General features: G+C 40.7%; 1 protein-coding gene across 11 annotated transcripts in view; it reads left to right on the forward strand.

Annotated features, from left to right (window-relative positions):
• The window catches only part of rap1gap2a (RAP1 GTPase activating protein 2a), a 139,994-nt gene extending 124,734 nt beyond the window's left edge, over positions 1-15,260 (forward strand). For 7 of the 11 annotated variants that reach the window (XM_072691544.1, XM_072691546.1, XM_072691542.1 and 4 more), the window contains 12 exons: positions 206-361; positions 1,864-1,935; positions 2,038-2,124; positions 3,241-3,381; positions 7,219-7,365; positions 8,631-8,746; positions 9,794-9,892; positions 9,998-10,115; positions 11,310-11,412; positions 11,579-11,649; positions 11,792-11,830; positions 12,231-15,260. In XM_072691544.1, coding sequence (XP_072547645.1) covers positions 206-361; positions 1,864-1,935; positions 2,038-2,124; positions 3,241-3,381; positions 7,219-7,365; positions 8,631-8,746; positions 9,794-9,892; positions 9,998-10,115; positions 11,310-11,412; positions 11,579-11,649; positions 11,792-11,800 — 1,119 coding nt within the window. In that variant the 3' untranslated portion in view covers positions 11,801-11,830; positions 12,231-15,260. The other 4 variants (XM_072691545.1, XR_011980606.1, XR_011980605.1 and 1 more) reach the window with 4 other exon arrangements.
• Positions 15,261-15,510: the final 250 nt, after the last annotated feature.

Genomic DNA, 15,510 nt, shown 5'->3' on the forward strand with positions numbered 1-15,510 from the left:
TCTCAGTGTAAACGGCGGTCATTTACCACTCTGCTCTGACACACCCAGCTGACCTCAGGAAGGTCTTATTAATTTGAATTAGGTGGGTCAGGAATGTGTGTGTGTGGGGGGGTGGGGTGGGGGTGTTGAAAGTGGGCTACTTGCTCTACCACATAACCATATCAGTTGTGCAACAGCTTTCTCTCTCTCTCTCTCTCTTCTGCAGCTGCAGAGGAAGAGGCACATTGGGAATGACATTGTGGCTGCAGTCTTCCAGGAAGAGTCCACACCGTTCGTTCCAGACATGATCGCCTCCAACTTCCTCCACGCTTATGTGCTGGTGCAGGCAGAAAACCCCTGCACTGACCACACCACCTACAAGGTAATGCTGAGATTAGGCATGGCCTAATTGCAGTTGGTGTGGTGTAGTGGGTAACAACATGCCTTCCCTGTGGCAGACTAGGGTTTGATTCCCTGGCTGGGCAAACACACCATGCTACACCAATAGGAGTCATTGGGCAAGAACCTTAAGAATCTTCAGATACTTCATGTTTGGTATCTATACATGAGTGTGTGAAGAACTTTCTTTTTCTACCATTTCATGGTGCCCTGAGGAGGCCTACACTTCAACCGGCACATAATTGTTTGGGCGTATAATTTCAGGATGCTAAACCGTGCCAGCTTTACACACACTCTTACTCTTACCACCCTCAATTTACGAGTGACTAGTTGAAGCATGTGTTGATTAAAGGCCGTAGTAACCGCTGGCACTGCAGACGCAACAAGTAGCTGTTAAGGTTGTGCTCATTTTCCACTTTTGAATATTTCAGCTTTGCAGACATGCTGAAACCACCCAACAGCCACTTAGCAACACTACTCTACCCGCCTGGGATATCATATCAACCACTTATCAACACTGTTGCCACCACCTAGCAACCACAAAGCAATTAATAAACAACTTAATAGCAGTCGATCGCCTAGGAACGCCATAATTAATCATGAATCAACCACTAAATAACTCAGTAGCAACCATCTAGTAACACCATGGCAATACTATAGCAACACACAAGAAACCACCTAAAACATCATAGCCACCACCTGGCAACACTGTAGCAACCACAGAAACAAAAGCAGTCATCCTAGTGACTATGTAGCAACCAAGATGTCATATGAGCCACCAAGAAACACCATGCCAACCCCATAGCAACCACTAAACAACTCAATAGCAGTCGATCACCTAGGAACACAATAATAAATCATGGGTCAACCACTAAATAACTTAATAGCAACCATCTAGTAACATAATGGCAACACTATAGCAACACACAAGAAACCACCTAAAACATCATAGCCACCACCTAGCAACACTCTAGCAACCACAGAAACAAAAGCAGTCATCCTAGTGACTTTGTAGCAACCAAGATGTCATATGAGCCACCAAGAAACACCATGCCAACCTCATAGCAACCACTAAATTACTCAATAGCAGCAACCTACCAACACTACTGCAACTACTAATCATTCACTTAGCAACACCATAGCAAACCACATGGGATACCATATCAACCCCCTAGCAACACCATAGCAACCACTGAGCAACACTATAGCAACCACCTCGAAACATCATAGCAGCTACCTTGTAACACTAAATCAGCCACTTAACAATACTATAGAAACCACCTAGCAATCACATGGCAACACCATAGCAACCATCTAGGAAAACAATATTGACCTTGTAGCAACAGCCATGTAACTGGATAAGCTTCACAACATCAATATTTCAGATTGAATCATCTATAACTGAAACTGCTGCACTTGTCAGAATCACCCAGCAGATGATTGGATAAGCTCTAAGGTGGTCCACACCTCTGTTTGTGTTTTCAGGTTTCTGTCACAGCCCGCGAGGACGTGCCCCCGTTTGGTCCACCGTTGCCCAACCCTGCAGTCTTTAAGAAGGTGAGAATGAGATAAAGCCTGTGTCAAGTTCTCTCAGCTCTGTGTGCTTGCTAGCGGAGGAACAGGAGGGTGACGAAGCTGAACAGATTTTTCTCCTCGCAGGGTCCTGAGTTCCGAGAGTTCCTGCTGACAAAACTGATCAATGCTGAAAATGCCTGCTACAAGTCTGACAAGTTTGCCAAGCTGGAGGTGAGTCAGAGCTTCAGCTCAGCCAGAGAGGGTTCATGAGACAAGAGACATCCTTCTAGGGACTGTGTCAGGTGGGTCTTGGCGAGTGAGACAGGTGAAGTCCACTCAGGACCATACCTTAGTGATTAATGTCCCCCATTCAGTGTTTACTGTAACCTTGCTAGATTGCTAGGCTGTTGTGCTAGGCTATTTTGAGCCTAAAGCATTTCCTAATGGGCTCTGCTCAGCTGGCTGCCACTGCAGAGGCTGCTGCGGTTACCCCGGGAGTTAGGGGTGCGGTTAAGTAAATATGCAGACAGGAACTGTGTGGAACCTTTTTTTCGGCCCTATTGACTTGAATAGGTATCCTGATGTACTTGGTAGAATCTCTGGTTCAGCTAAACTCGCTCTTATTTTCTCATGGTGCATTTGCACTGTATACAGTGTGCTGCTATGTAGCATTTCTACCTTAAAATAGCAGCTTCAGAGTCATGTTGATGCTCTGCTGACTATAACAGGGAGAATGGCATCTCTGCTATTTCAACTCTGGGCCGAAACTCTGCTACTGCACTTCTGAGCTTCGGAAAACCTCTCACCAGAACTGTGCAATTTTGCATTACCCAGTGACATGTGCACAATCCTGTTATTTTATGGTTCTGTATATCTCAGCTTGTCAACAAATGCATGTGTACAGCTGCCCATGAGGGGGTGCAAAGCAAGTGCATTATACTCCACAACTGTAGGGCACACCCAGAAGTGGGTGCAGAGATGAAGGCAAATCCTATGTTTGTATTAAACTACCTAAAGCAATCCTTGTCTAGTCAGCTGATGAACTAGCCAGCCACACTCATATGAACTAACACAGGAGGGCAGAGCTTTTTTTGTCAGCATAGTGATGCAGTTTAGCGTGAAAAAGCTGTTATCACAAATCTTCTCAACCAATCAGGTCGGAACTAACTGTTGTGTAAAGCCATATTAAACTCCCTGAACATCACTCTCCTCCCTCTGTTCCAGTACATGTGGAATAGGGCTTCCCCAGCTGGGATTGTCTGATAAACAAAAGTTTGAATCAGTTGAGCTGATCAGATGTTTGTGTTTATTTGTGTATGTGTTTGTGTGTTTGCGTGTGTGTCCCAGGGGAGGACGCGAGCAGCACTCCTTGATAACCTGCATGATGAGCTGCACAGGCAGACCCAGGCCACGTTAGGCCTAGGCTCAGTTACAGATGAGGATAAGCTTGAGAATGGAGGCCATGGAGGTCTTCTGGAGTCTTTTAAGGTGAGTCTTACCACACTGACGCTTTCAGAACCATCTTTAACCCTTTAGCCCAGGGTATCAAATTTGAGTTTTTGAGACCTCAGTAACTTCTGTGATAATTAAAAAAATAATAATTATCTTAAGGAATTATTAATTGGTTTATAAATATTTACCATACCTATATGATAAATAGAAATTAAATAAATACATTTAAATAAGTAAGAGAATAAATATACTGATATATAGATAAATATAAGTTTAGATATATAAGATATAGATAAATATAAGTTTAAATATAAATAAATATAAATGTAAGATACATGTTTTCCCTGTTGGATTATCTTGTTGGATTGTCTACTGCATGCACCAGACAAATACATACAGATCTCTAAAAATTTTCCATTTTAAAGGCAGCTTAGAGTATAAAGGGTTAAAGCATTTTGTGCTACATGTTTTAATTTACTTTTTTTAAGTATCCAATATAATACAAAATAAAAGTCATATATGCAAATTGTAATTAAATTTCCTTTTCTAAATAATTGATCAGAAAGTCAAATAGTAACTGGTTTGACATAATTACTTTTTTGCAATTACTTGACGGTTCAGGCTTTAAAAGGTTAATATTTATTAATGTGTTTTTAATCTTCAGATTTTATTCATTGACTACTACAAATGATCAGTACTATGAAACACAGCTACACTAAATGTCCAAATGTTTGCACTTTAAGTTGCACCCATTGCTGACACAGATGTGCAAATGCACATATACAGCTGGTCTAGTCCCTGTTGAGAATTACTGCCGCTCTTGAGCAGATAAAAATATGAAACTATTGGCACCATGCCTAATGCCAGGCGTGGGCTAGAGGGGTATAAAGCTCTGAGCTGGGGAGCAGTGGAACTGTGTTCTCTGGAATGATGGAGCTCCAGCTAATACTTTGATGGAGATAAGTTGGGGATGAGTTGGAGTGGTCATCATCCAACATCCTGATCTGACTAACACTGCTGTCACTGAATGCAATCAAATCCTCACAGCAATGCTCCAAAATGACACATACCTGCAGCATTATGTCTAGCCTATGCTGCAGCTTGAGTTTGTCTTTGAGCTCGAGTTGACATAGCCTGATGTCAACTAGCCAGCTAGTCCATCAACACCAAATGCAACATGTGCTGTGCTGGCCAGGATCTGGTTTACCAGCTGGTTTACCAGCTTGTCTGACCAGCTTAGCTCTTGACCAACATAGGGTATGAGTTTGATGGTTTATGATGATTATGCTGGTCTGCAAGCATAATCGACCTGGTCAAGCTGGACAACCAGTATACCAAGCTTGGCTATACTGGTTGATAAGCATGACCAAGGTGGTCGACCAGCCTGACCAAGTTGTTTAATCAGCATGACCAACATGAGCAAGCTGGCTGACCAGTCTGAGCAGTTTACAAAAATGGTTCTTTATGGACTTGAGGATGCTCTCCAGAGTGCCACTGTATGACTGTATATGTGTGTATGGCTGTTTGCAGGCAGTGTGGAGATGTGTGTGGAGTGTTTCACGGCCACACACTGCTCATGCCGTGCTGATTTGTGTAGCAGGCGTCACTGTCTTCTACTACATCCAGATGATACAGATGCCCAGTGCCTGATCTTCATCACACCACCATGTCTTTTGCAACATACACAACAAACAAGAACCCAGATAACACTATATAACAATGAGATGGTGTATGAAAGTAGGCTTTTTATGTAAAATTATTGCATCACACTACACTGTCCAAAGCAATATTAACCTATTAAAAATTCAAAAGTTTATTATACACTTCTATGCCTTAATCAGAGGCAGAGGGGTTAACATTCACCAGTCGACCAGTTATAAAGTCTTGCCCGCTTTGCACGATGAAGCTTGGTTGTGGAATGCTACAAAGTCAGACTCCTTGAACAAACAGTGATGGAAAACAAAGTGTGTAACTGGATGTCTGAAACCAATACCCTTTTAAGTATGGATCAGTCTTTGTCAGTCATGTGTGTTTACTGTGTGTAAGGCCACCAAAGCACAACTTTGAATGTATTGTTGAAGTTCAGTAAAAGCAATGAACTTCCATTACTTTTAAACCATGCTGGAAAAACAAACAGCCTGGTGAAGCTGGTTGACTAGCTTAGATATTGGCCAGCATAGGGTATGCTCAGGGTAATCTTTGGTAGAACTGAAAGCAATCAATAACTGGAAAAGCAGAAGCTTTGTTCATATTTTAATATTTTAATAAGAAACATTATTTAACCCATATAAATAAGTACATAACAGCATGTCATCATCATGAAACAAACCAATGTCCGAACTAGTCCTAAAGTACAGCAGAAAGTGGCATGCAGGACATTTTAGTCTTAACAAGATCAGATTAACCTGTTTCTGCTGTCCTGCCTGGGTGCCCTTTTTACTAATGTGGCTCATGTTGCGTCCCATTTACTTCGGAAGTTGGATTTTGGGGCTGGGAACAGTGTCACTCCCAAGTTGATTGCATTCAAGCTTAACATTCTGATAATTGCACACTATTTCGAATTATTTCCATAAAGCAGTTAGCTAAAGAAAGTTTCAGAATTCTTTATGTCCAATCCCTTTTATGTCGAATTTAACGAAAATATGTCCCACTTTTTGTGTCCCAGGTTAGCATTATTAGCTTTTTGTTTATTAGCTTTTTATTTTAGCTGTTTATTAGCTTTTTTTTTGTTAGAGATACCAGTTAATAACGCAATGTACAGTATTTTTTCCATCCAAACAGCATAGAAACACATCCACAGATAGGAATTGAACAGTACTTTGTGTACAAATGAATTATTTAACAAGACACAAACAGACAGAAGTGCTAATAAAGTGTACTATACTACTGTGTGGTGCAACCATCTTGGATTTTGAACTTGGGGTTGGTGAGACTCACCCGACCATGTAGGAATTCTGACTTGTGGGGGCGTTCCAGTAGATATTTCCTACCTGGAACTTGGAAAATCCGATATCCCAGTTCAGACACAATGCGGCATAAATGCTGGACAACCCAGGACAGAGGAATTTCGTTAACATTAGCTACTTTACAAGACTTTACAAGAAGCGAACGAACAGGAGGTAGTGCAAGTTCACCACAGAGAAAACCTTACAACAGAATTCTTCCAAAATGGAGCTTAACCTAAAATCAACGTAGCAGGCCGATTATTTCCAACCTTTAATAAACGGTTGCCATTGATGCCCTTTTTTCTGTTCTTTTGTCCTGTTTTATTGCCTTGTTTATTAGTAGTTTGTGTGTGTTCATGCATTTGTTCTGTTAATTGTCACTGAATCCGCACACACACATATTGAGCTCTGGGAAGGTGAATCACTTCACAGTGGCTGATGCTAAATAATAAAGTTCTTTGTTAATGAGGATAGACTATCCTAGTCATTTCTGTCTGGCTTTACTTTCTTTCTGATTTCATTGCATATTTATCAGCTTGCGACGCCATCTAGTGACTGCTGCTAGTAGTGCAATGGTCTGTTAGTGGTTCTTTTCTCATTTGTTATAAAACACTGCTAATGACACCATGTGGTGAAGTAAGGGCAGTAACCTGAAACTAAAGGCTGTAAAGAGGCAGCAAAATGTTGAACTGCATCCATGTTGTGCGGTCATAATAATAATCAGACCTGATTATTATAATATTTACTATACTTTTATTGCACAAAATACATAGATGGTATTGTTTGCGTTGTCTGTATGACAGTCCTGTGCAAATAGATCCACCCATTACACATTGGCATATTCATGACTGCACTGAGTTGTTGTGAGGTATGATATTCACACCCCTGATATTAAGTTGCCAATTAAAAGTCTCTGTCTCTTTCCCAGAGGGCAATGCGGGTAAGGAGTCACTCCATGGAGACGATGGTGGGCTCTCACAAGCACAAGCCTGGAGGAGGGGGAGGAGTACCATCCAGTGTGAGTGGAGGAGTGCTCCCCCAGAGCAGCACTGAGTGCACCAAGAGCACCTTCACGGTGAGAGAGAGGGAGAGAGAGAGAGAGAGAGTAGTGGTAGAGAAGGAGAGAGGGCTGGGGGAAAGGGGCAGAGGGAAAGAGAGTAGTAGAGAGAGAGAGAGAATAATAGTAGAGAAGGAGAGTAGTGAAAGGGAGAGCGAGAGCGAGAGAGAGAGCGCATTAAGGCTTTACAGTGTAAGTGTTATTAAATGATGTAACGGCCTGAGGGAGGTTCAGATTGGTGCTTAACCATTCATCTTTATTTCATCAGTGCTTCACTGAATGACAGTATCTGACCGTGTGTGTGTGTGAGAGAGAGAGAGAGAGAGAGAGAGACAGACAGAGAGAGTGTTTATTTTTTTAATACATTTAAAGGACACAAATGTCCTGACCAGAGTTTCAGAGCTTGGATATTTCTCACATACAGATGTATACATATTAGGGCTGCCCCCTGTCAGTCGACCAGTCAAATAATCAGTCAGAGACCTGTCAGTCGACTGAGATTTTACGAGTTAAGCAGTTGAAAAGTTATTTATTTTTTTTGTACAAAGATTTAAAACATTTTAATAAAGAATTGTATAAGAATAATGGGAATGGTAAATAAATGTGTATATTGTAGAGGGGCTATATTCTGGCACACTTGCTAAAGGAAAATCTACATGACAACAGCGCTGGTGGTTCACTGTTAAGGCAAGCTGAAGCAGAGACGCTGAGGCAGAGGTATCCTAATAAGCCTGTAGAAGATGAGAAAGTGCTGCAGATTTCTGCCAGGCCTCCCATTTTTCCTTTCATCTAAAAATAATTCAAATCTTGACTCATTTCCTTCACTAAAGGAGAAATAAGAAAGAAGGCTGATTCTGTAAGAAGTGATTTTAATGCCTGAATTAATGCATGTGTGAAGGTAGTAATACCTCTCTAACCATGCAGCTACAGTAAATTAATGTACATTAATAATCTAATATTTACTCATTTAGCAAAAGACCAATTGATAGCCTATATGATCAAAAAAATCACTTAAAGCCCCCAGCCCCTAGCCATGACATCCTAACTACGATGGACCAGTTTTTTATATGGTCACTCTAGCATTCGGATCAGATTTAACCAGGTGTGTCCAAACTTTTGACTAGTACAGTACGCCTGTGTGTGTGTGTGTGTTTACTAGTTGTCCTAATGTTTTCACATGACACTTGCCTACAGACCTTTGCACAGAACTGTATATAATATTGTATGGTCTTGACGTGTGTGTGTGTGTGTGTGTGTGTGTGTGTGTGTGTGTGTGTGTGCAGCCTCCAGTTCTGTCAGCCAAGTCTCCTCTGAAGAGTCCGGTGAAACGGCGCTCAGGCCTTTTTCCTAGACTGCACTCCAGCACAGAGAGCCCTACTGAAAGACATCCAGCCCGCAGGTCTCTCTCTCTAACACTCTGTCTCTCACACACACACACACACACACACACACACACACACACACACATACACATGCTTGTAACCTCACCTTACCCACCATCCAAACGTCTCACAACCTTCTGTCTTTTTTGAAGAAGCATCAAAAAAGCAATTGTGCATTATGTCTTGCAGTTACTTACAGTAGTGGGCGTCTTAGTCCCCTGTCAGAATTACAATGAAGCTCATCCTAAAACACTGATAACATTCCTACAGAAAGTGGTGGTGGTTCTCCATCACTGTGTTCATCATTAGAACATCTCCAAAGTTTTCCTCATGGAGTCTAGTATTATTTAGAGTTCTCCTCAGATCAACACCTGGTTTGATGGTAAATCAGGGTTAATGATGGTAAATCAGGTGAGCTGCTGCTGCTGCTGCTGCTGCTGCTGATGGAGTTGAACACATCCTCCACGCTGTGCTGGCTGGACTAGGGGGGGGGGGGTCCAGGAGAAACCTGGAGGAACCAAGCTCTTTTCTTCAGACTAGCTCACCGACAAGATCTCACTACTTTCTTCAGACTGAGAAGCTCTTGTTTCTCCTTTATGTTCACCTGCTTTATCTGTTCTAATGAGATCTGGAGCTTCTACAGTAAAAACTCTCTGATTGCTGAGAGACATGGGTGTAAATAATGTGCTTAGGTGCCTAAAACCTCTGCACAGGGTCTCACTTTACTTGGATGGTCAATTATAGATGCCTCGTAGATTCTCACCTGACATTCAACTAACATTCACCTGAATGTCTGTTAAATGCAGCTGAGCTCTAAGTTGAATGTAAATGACTGGCTATTGAATGTAACCCTACACCCAAACCCTAACCTGTATATCCATATATAAACCCATGTCCCTCCACAGTACTGTATACAGCAGTGAGTGTGTTTTGGTCATTGAGCTCATCAGACTTAGTGTGTTTTTATATGCATAAAATAAGCTCTTGTAAGATATGTGTGTGTGTTTGTGTGTATGTGTGTGTTTGCTGAACTACTATGTAAATGATCCTCTCTTATTTCGCAGTGACCAGAAGACCGCAGACATCCTCTCACACTCGCAAGAAGGGAGGTCAGAGACTTCATCAAATCCAAGTTCACCAGAAATCTGTCCAAACAAAGAAAGGTCAGTTTCACAATGGTTTCTCAGTTCTGCTAAATGGTCAGACGTGTGTGTGAGTTCCTCCAGATGGTGGTTAACTCTCTCTGTCCTTATATCTGCGCTTTGCAGGCCGTTCGTGAAGCTGAAGGAGTGCAGCGGAAGAGCAAACATCTCACGCTCGTCCTCCAGCACGAGCAGCTTCAGCAGCACAGCCGGAGAAGGAGAGGGCCTGGAGGAGCTGGACTCGGTCAGACACACTGCATAGACACAGCACAGTAAAACATGGCATGACAACAGAGTACACTCACAGCACAGTTAAAGGAGTAGTTCGGGATGTAATGCTAATGATGCTACAAGTGAATGAAAGTGAATGGTTACCGGACAGCATTCTTCAAATGACATAATGAGAACTGCTATGATGAATGCTAGCTTTCATTCTTTGTTAGCAACATTAGCATGCATGGCTGCTAAAATTAGCATGCATGGCTGCTATTACATTAAGAAACAACATAGCTAAGTCACAACACAGATAGAACATAGATCACAATTGGATCACTGTGCTCATACACTATATGGACAAAAGTATTGGGACAGCTGCTTGTTCACTGTTTCTTCCAAAATCAAGGGTATTACAAGAGTTGATCTTGCTTTTGTTGGAGTAACTGTCTCTACTGTCCAAGGAAAAAGGCTTTCTACTAGATTTTATAGGAACATTGCTGTGTGGATTTGATTGCATTCAGTGACAAGAGAGTTAGTGAGGTCAGAATGTTGGATGATCTCTACCCCACCACATCCCAAACTCCAAAATTATTGGATGGAGCTGTAGCACCGGCACTCCAGAGAACACACTTCCACTGCTCCACAGCTCAATCCTGGGGGCTTTATACCCCTCTAGGCAGCATGGTGCCAATGGGGTCTTGTTTATCTGCTCCAGGGAGTCCTATTCTATTGACAGTACTTCTCTTCAGGAACTATATAACCTGTGTGTGCATTTGCACATCTGTGTCAGTGCAACTTGAGGTAGCTAAATGCACTTAAGAAAAGGGGTGTCCACAAACATTTGGACATATAGTGTACCTTTCAGAATCTCAAGACAAGGTGTGTTGATTTGGGTCAGTGGTGACCTTTAGGAGGAGGACTCATGACCAAGGCTCAGAACCCCTGACTCCAGTTCTGAGGGAAACATCGCCTGTTCACACTGCCATGAAATCTGTACACCACCAGGGTACACAGATTGTCTTTGGGTCATATTTGACCCTTAGGACAAGGGGAGTGTACAGAATGAAGACTACACAAGGGGCTAAACTATGCAGGCCAATATGGGGCTAAAGTTGAGAATCCTTGGAGCTTCATTAGAGGCCTTTTAGGCTTATAATAGCCAGTGAGAGGCAGATGGAGGCATGGAAGTGACAGGGCACTGGTGCATGTTGTGTTCCCCCAGAGCAGTCACCCAAGTTTGGCCTCGTCCGCTGTGTTCAGCCCCTCCCCCAGCGTGGAGAGCCAGAACTCTGCAACACCACTCATAATGTGCCGCAGTGCTACTGGTAATAAAAGTGAAGACACACATATATATTTACACACACACTCATGTACACAATCACAAGGGCAAGGGCATGCATGCAAGGTCATACCCATTGCAGATACACAAGCACCTAACATGCACTCACATGATGTAATATTTGCTATATAAGATGTCTCTGTCTTTCTTAGATGGGAAAAGTAAAACTTCACCTAGGTCAAACCTGAAGTTCCGTTTTGACAAGCTGAGCCACTCTTCAACAGTGAGTAAAGCGGCCAGTGGCGCCTAGTGTGACTCTTGAGTTAATTTTGATTGGGGAAATATTATAATATATATATATATATATATATATATATATATATATATATATATTTGGTATAAGCAAGATTCTGTCCTTGTTTCAGGGGCATTAAGAGAGATTGGAGTGACTTCAGCGAGAGCAGGTATTCCCACTGCTAAGCCACCTTCTTTAAACATTAAAGGGCTCATATTCATTCAAATCAAATGCCTATAATAAATGAGTATGATTATCTGCTTAAAAAAAAAAAACGGCGTGAAAACACCCCTTATTTTTGTGATGTCACAAACACACATGTACATACAGTACATCTGTAATACACCTATTTACAGTAGTTGCAGTTAAGCCCCACCTATTCACTGAAGACTGCATTTTGAAGCACACTACATGGAGCCAATCAGAACAGAGCTCATTTACATATAAACCCTATAAGCGCACCTTTAGATTAAGAAAAATGTAGGATACGAGCCCTTTAATGCCCTGAGTTCATATTTTCTTCTCATGTCTGCACAGCAAATGAATCCATATCTGCCTTCCCTTTCCAGGCAGTGTAGCTTATTCAGAGCCAAGGGACTTTCTGCTATTTTTTAAGGAGAGAAGGGACCATCTGCTGTATGCACCGCAACCACCCTCATCACTGCTCAGCCAGCGCACCCTACTATGAACTGCACACGAGCGCACACCTTCAAGCCTACATGGACATAGATACAGGAGCCGCGGACAAGCAAGTCTTAATGGATGAAAAAACAGTTAAAATTGACTATTTCAACCACGTGTAAGCTGTACAAATCTCTGAAAGCTTCTGTGTTCAACATTTAAAGGCACATTCACTCTAATGCTGCTTCCCATCAAACTGGTAGCGTAGAAAATACCAACTTTCTGGAAGACTTGATTAGATCATAGACTTTTTTTATTTTGCTGCTGTACATTTAAGGTTATCAGCTGCATTGTGGGATACGGAAGCAGTTGCATAGATGGTTTGAGATGCAAGTGGATATAAGGGAAAAGTAGCATTGATGCTAGTTTCATGTTCAGTTCCTTGTGATTACTGTGAGCTTTATATTTTTGGTACTTTTAAACCACTTGCCATAATTGCCATCATTTTCAGAACGTAATGACTAATCCCCAATGTTCAGTACTCAACCTTACTTACATATAGTTATTGCTCAGTCTACTGCAAGCCATAGGCCACAATGGTACAGATTTAATTTGCATATTAGCTCTCTGTCTGTGTGGAGATCTGTGTATAGATGCTGCTTACTTGCTGAGTACGAGAGTCTATAGGCTTTTCTCAGGCTGCTAGTTTACTGTCTGGTTAATTTACAGTCTTCTAGTTCGTGCACACTTCTGCCTCAGCAACTTTATAGTTACTGTCTGTGACTAGTCTTATATCTTTTTAAGCCCAAGGTACTGCAAAAGATTACCCACCATTACATTATTTTGGAACAACTGTTGCCAGATTGGACAAGCTTCATATAGCATTAGTAAAAATACAGTCCAACCCAGGGGTGGAAAAAGTACAGAAATTATACTGTGAGTACTTTATTGAATTCAAATATACTTAGTAAAATATGTCAGTAAAAGTAGAATGATATCCGCAACAAATCACTCTTAAAAATAAAGATGGTCTAAAGAACCTACTCTATATGTAAGATTCTTTACCACTATAAAGGTTCTTCACACTCACACCACATCTTTTAATAAAGTGGTTCTTTATGTCACATCACTCAAAGAACTCATTGAACCTTTATTTTTTAGAGTGTACTGAAGTATATAAGAGTAAAAAGAAAAGTAAAAATTTATAACAAAAAAAAAATCTTTTACTTCTAAAAGTATATCTGAAAATATAAGCAGTAGAATATATTTTTACTATACTTTTACTCAAGTGAATACTTTGGGGTTAAAAAATTGGGGTTAATTACATTAAAACAATTTAAAACAGAAAATTCATTTTAAATAGTAATTGAGTAAAAGTATTCATTTATAATAATATACTACTAAAGTATAAAGCTGTTACTCAACTTTTTTCCACCCTTGATTCAACCTAATGACAAACTAATAGAAATTTAGGACAGATTTAATTAAGAAAAGGTAGCATGCATTAATCATTTTATTTGTCTCACTGTTGGGATTGATTGGGTTTGTTTTCCCCCTTCTGTCTATTTTTGAATAGCTACAATATAGTCATATAATATAGATTTTTACAAAATAAATCTTGATTACATTCCAAAAATTCAGAAACTTGTGTTACTCAAGAATTTCCCACCTTTGATTCTTGAACTAATGATAAACTATAGTAGACATTTATGAAAATGTAAATAAGAAAAGGTAGAGTGCATTTGATTGGTCTCACTGTAGGGATTGATTTTTTTTTTTTTTTTTTTTTGAAAACAGCTACAAAATAGTCCAACTAGCTAGAGTCATATTTTAAACTGGAAACCCAAACTTAAGTAGAACAAAGTGCACTTTGGTTTCTCATTTGGTTGAACAGCAGCAGTTGTTTTATAATAAGACATTTGTGGGTGGAGCATGGATAGGTCAGGTGACCCATGGTATCAGTTTTTTCACCGTTTTAGCCGAACGTTTCAGTATCAGGCTGCACTTAGTAGACCTGTTCCAGTGTTTTCTTCACAAGTTGATACAGATTTAGATATTGGTGGTTTCAGAACCTGAGAGCAGGGTCTCTTATGCCTGTTATCTTATACAGCATTGCCAACTATGTCTGTTCTTAAATTAAGAACCTTAAGAAATGGGCCTACAAAGTACCGAGGTAGAGTAAGTAAATGTAGAGTAAATAAAGCCAAAATCGTAAATGTATTTTGGGAGGAAGTAAAATCACTTAGCATTATCATACAGTTTATTTAGTGTGAGTGGCCAAAAGACTCATAAAACAGTTCACCTCCAGAGTTTTTATTCACACTGACTTGAATTGTACATACACATAAAGCTATAGTTTCAGATCCCCCAGCATTGTTCATATGTAAAGATTGTGACTTGTGAGTGAGCCACGTTTGTGTTTCAGTTTCCTTTAAAGAATGAGCAAAAGTAATGCACTTTCTGAAATGTCTGGGAAATGGGAAGTGTTCATTGTCCTCATTTCTCGAAGAGGAAATTGTTGCGTAATTTTGACTGAATTGTTGCACTTGTACTGTGCTTCGCTAGGCACCCAAATGCTTTTCTCGTAGTGGGAGCTCACAGTCAGTGTGTGGCCTCCCGTCTGAATAACGTGCTGCAGTGTACGGCAGTGCACTCGTCCGTCTGGTGCAGAATTTGCGACGTGCTGCTTTGGCTAGAACGTCAGTACGAGCAGAGAGTGTGTGGAATAGTCCTGCTACTGCCGAGAAGCTTATGTTTGATTGTGAACAGAGCTGGAGTACCAACGACAGTGTGTTTATACTGACATAATTTATTGCTTTGAAACCTTGTGTCGATGTAATGTAAAATATAATTGCAGAGTAAATCCAGAGGTAAATAACTGAAGATAATTTAAAAAGACTATTCATGTATATGTATATTTGGTTATGTAATGTGCCATTGAGAATTTATTATGAAATAAAATGTTGTATTTTGTGTCAGATGTGCCTTTCCTGTTTGCATACGCTGTTCTCTTTGACAAATATGTATTTGCATAGACACAAGTTTACAAATCAGACCTGGAGTTAGAGCCAACCATGAGTTAAAACTAAAAATGCTTACAGTAACAGTTGCAGCATAGTTCCAAACATAAACAGCTCCATTAAAAAAACATTACTGCACAGTAACAAACATTACAGCACAGTTACAGCACATTTAAAGACAGTAACAGGTGAGCTGCAAACATTAACA

This window comes from Salminus brasiliensis, chromosome 11 (genome assembly GCF_030463535.1).
Source record: "Salminus brasiliensis chromosome 11, fSalBra1.hap2, whole genome shotgun sequence".
Taxonomy (NCBI): Eukaryota; Metazoa; Chordata; class Actinopteri; order Characiformes; family Bryconidae; genus Salminus; species Salminus brasiliensis.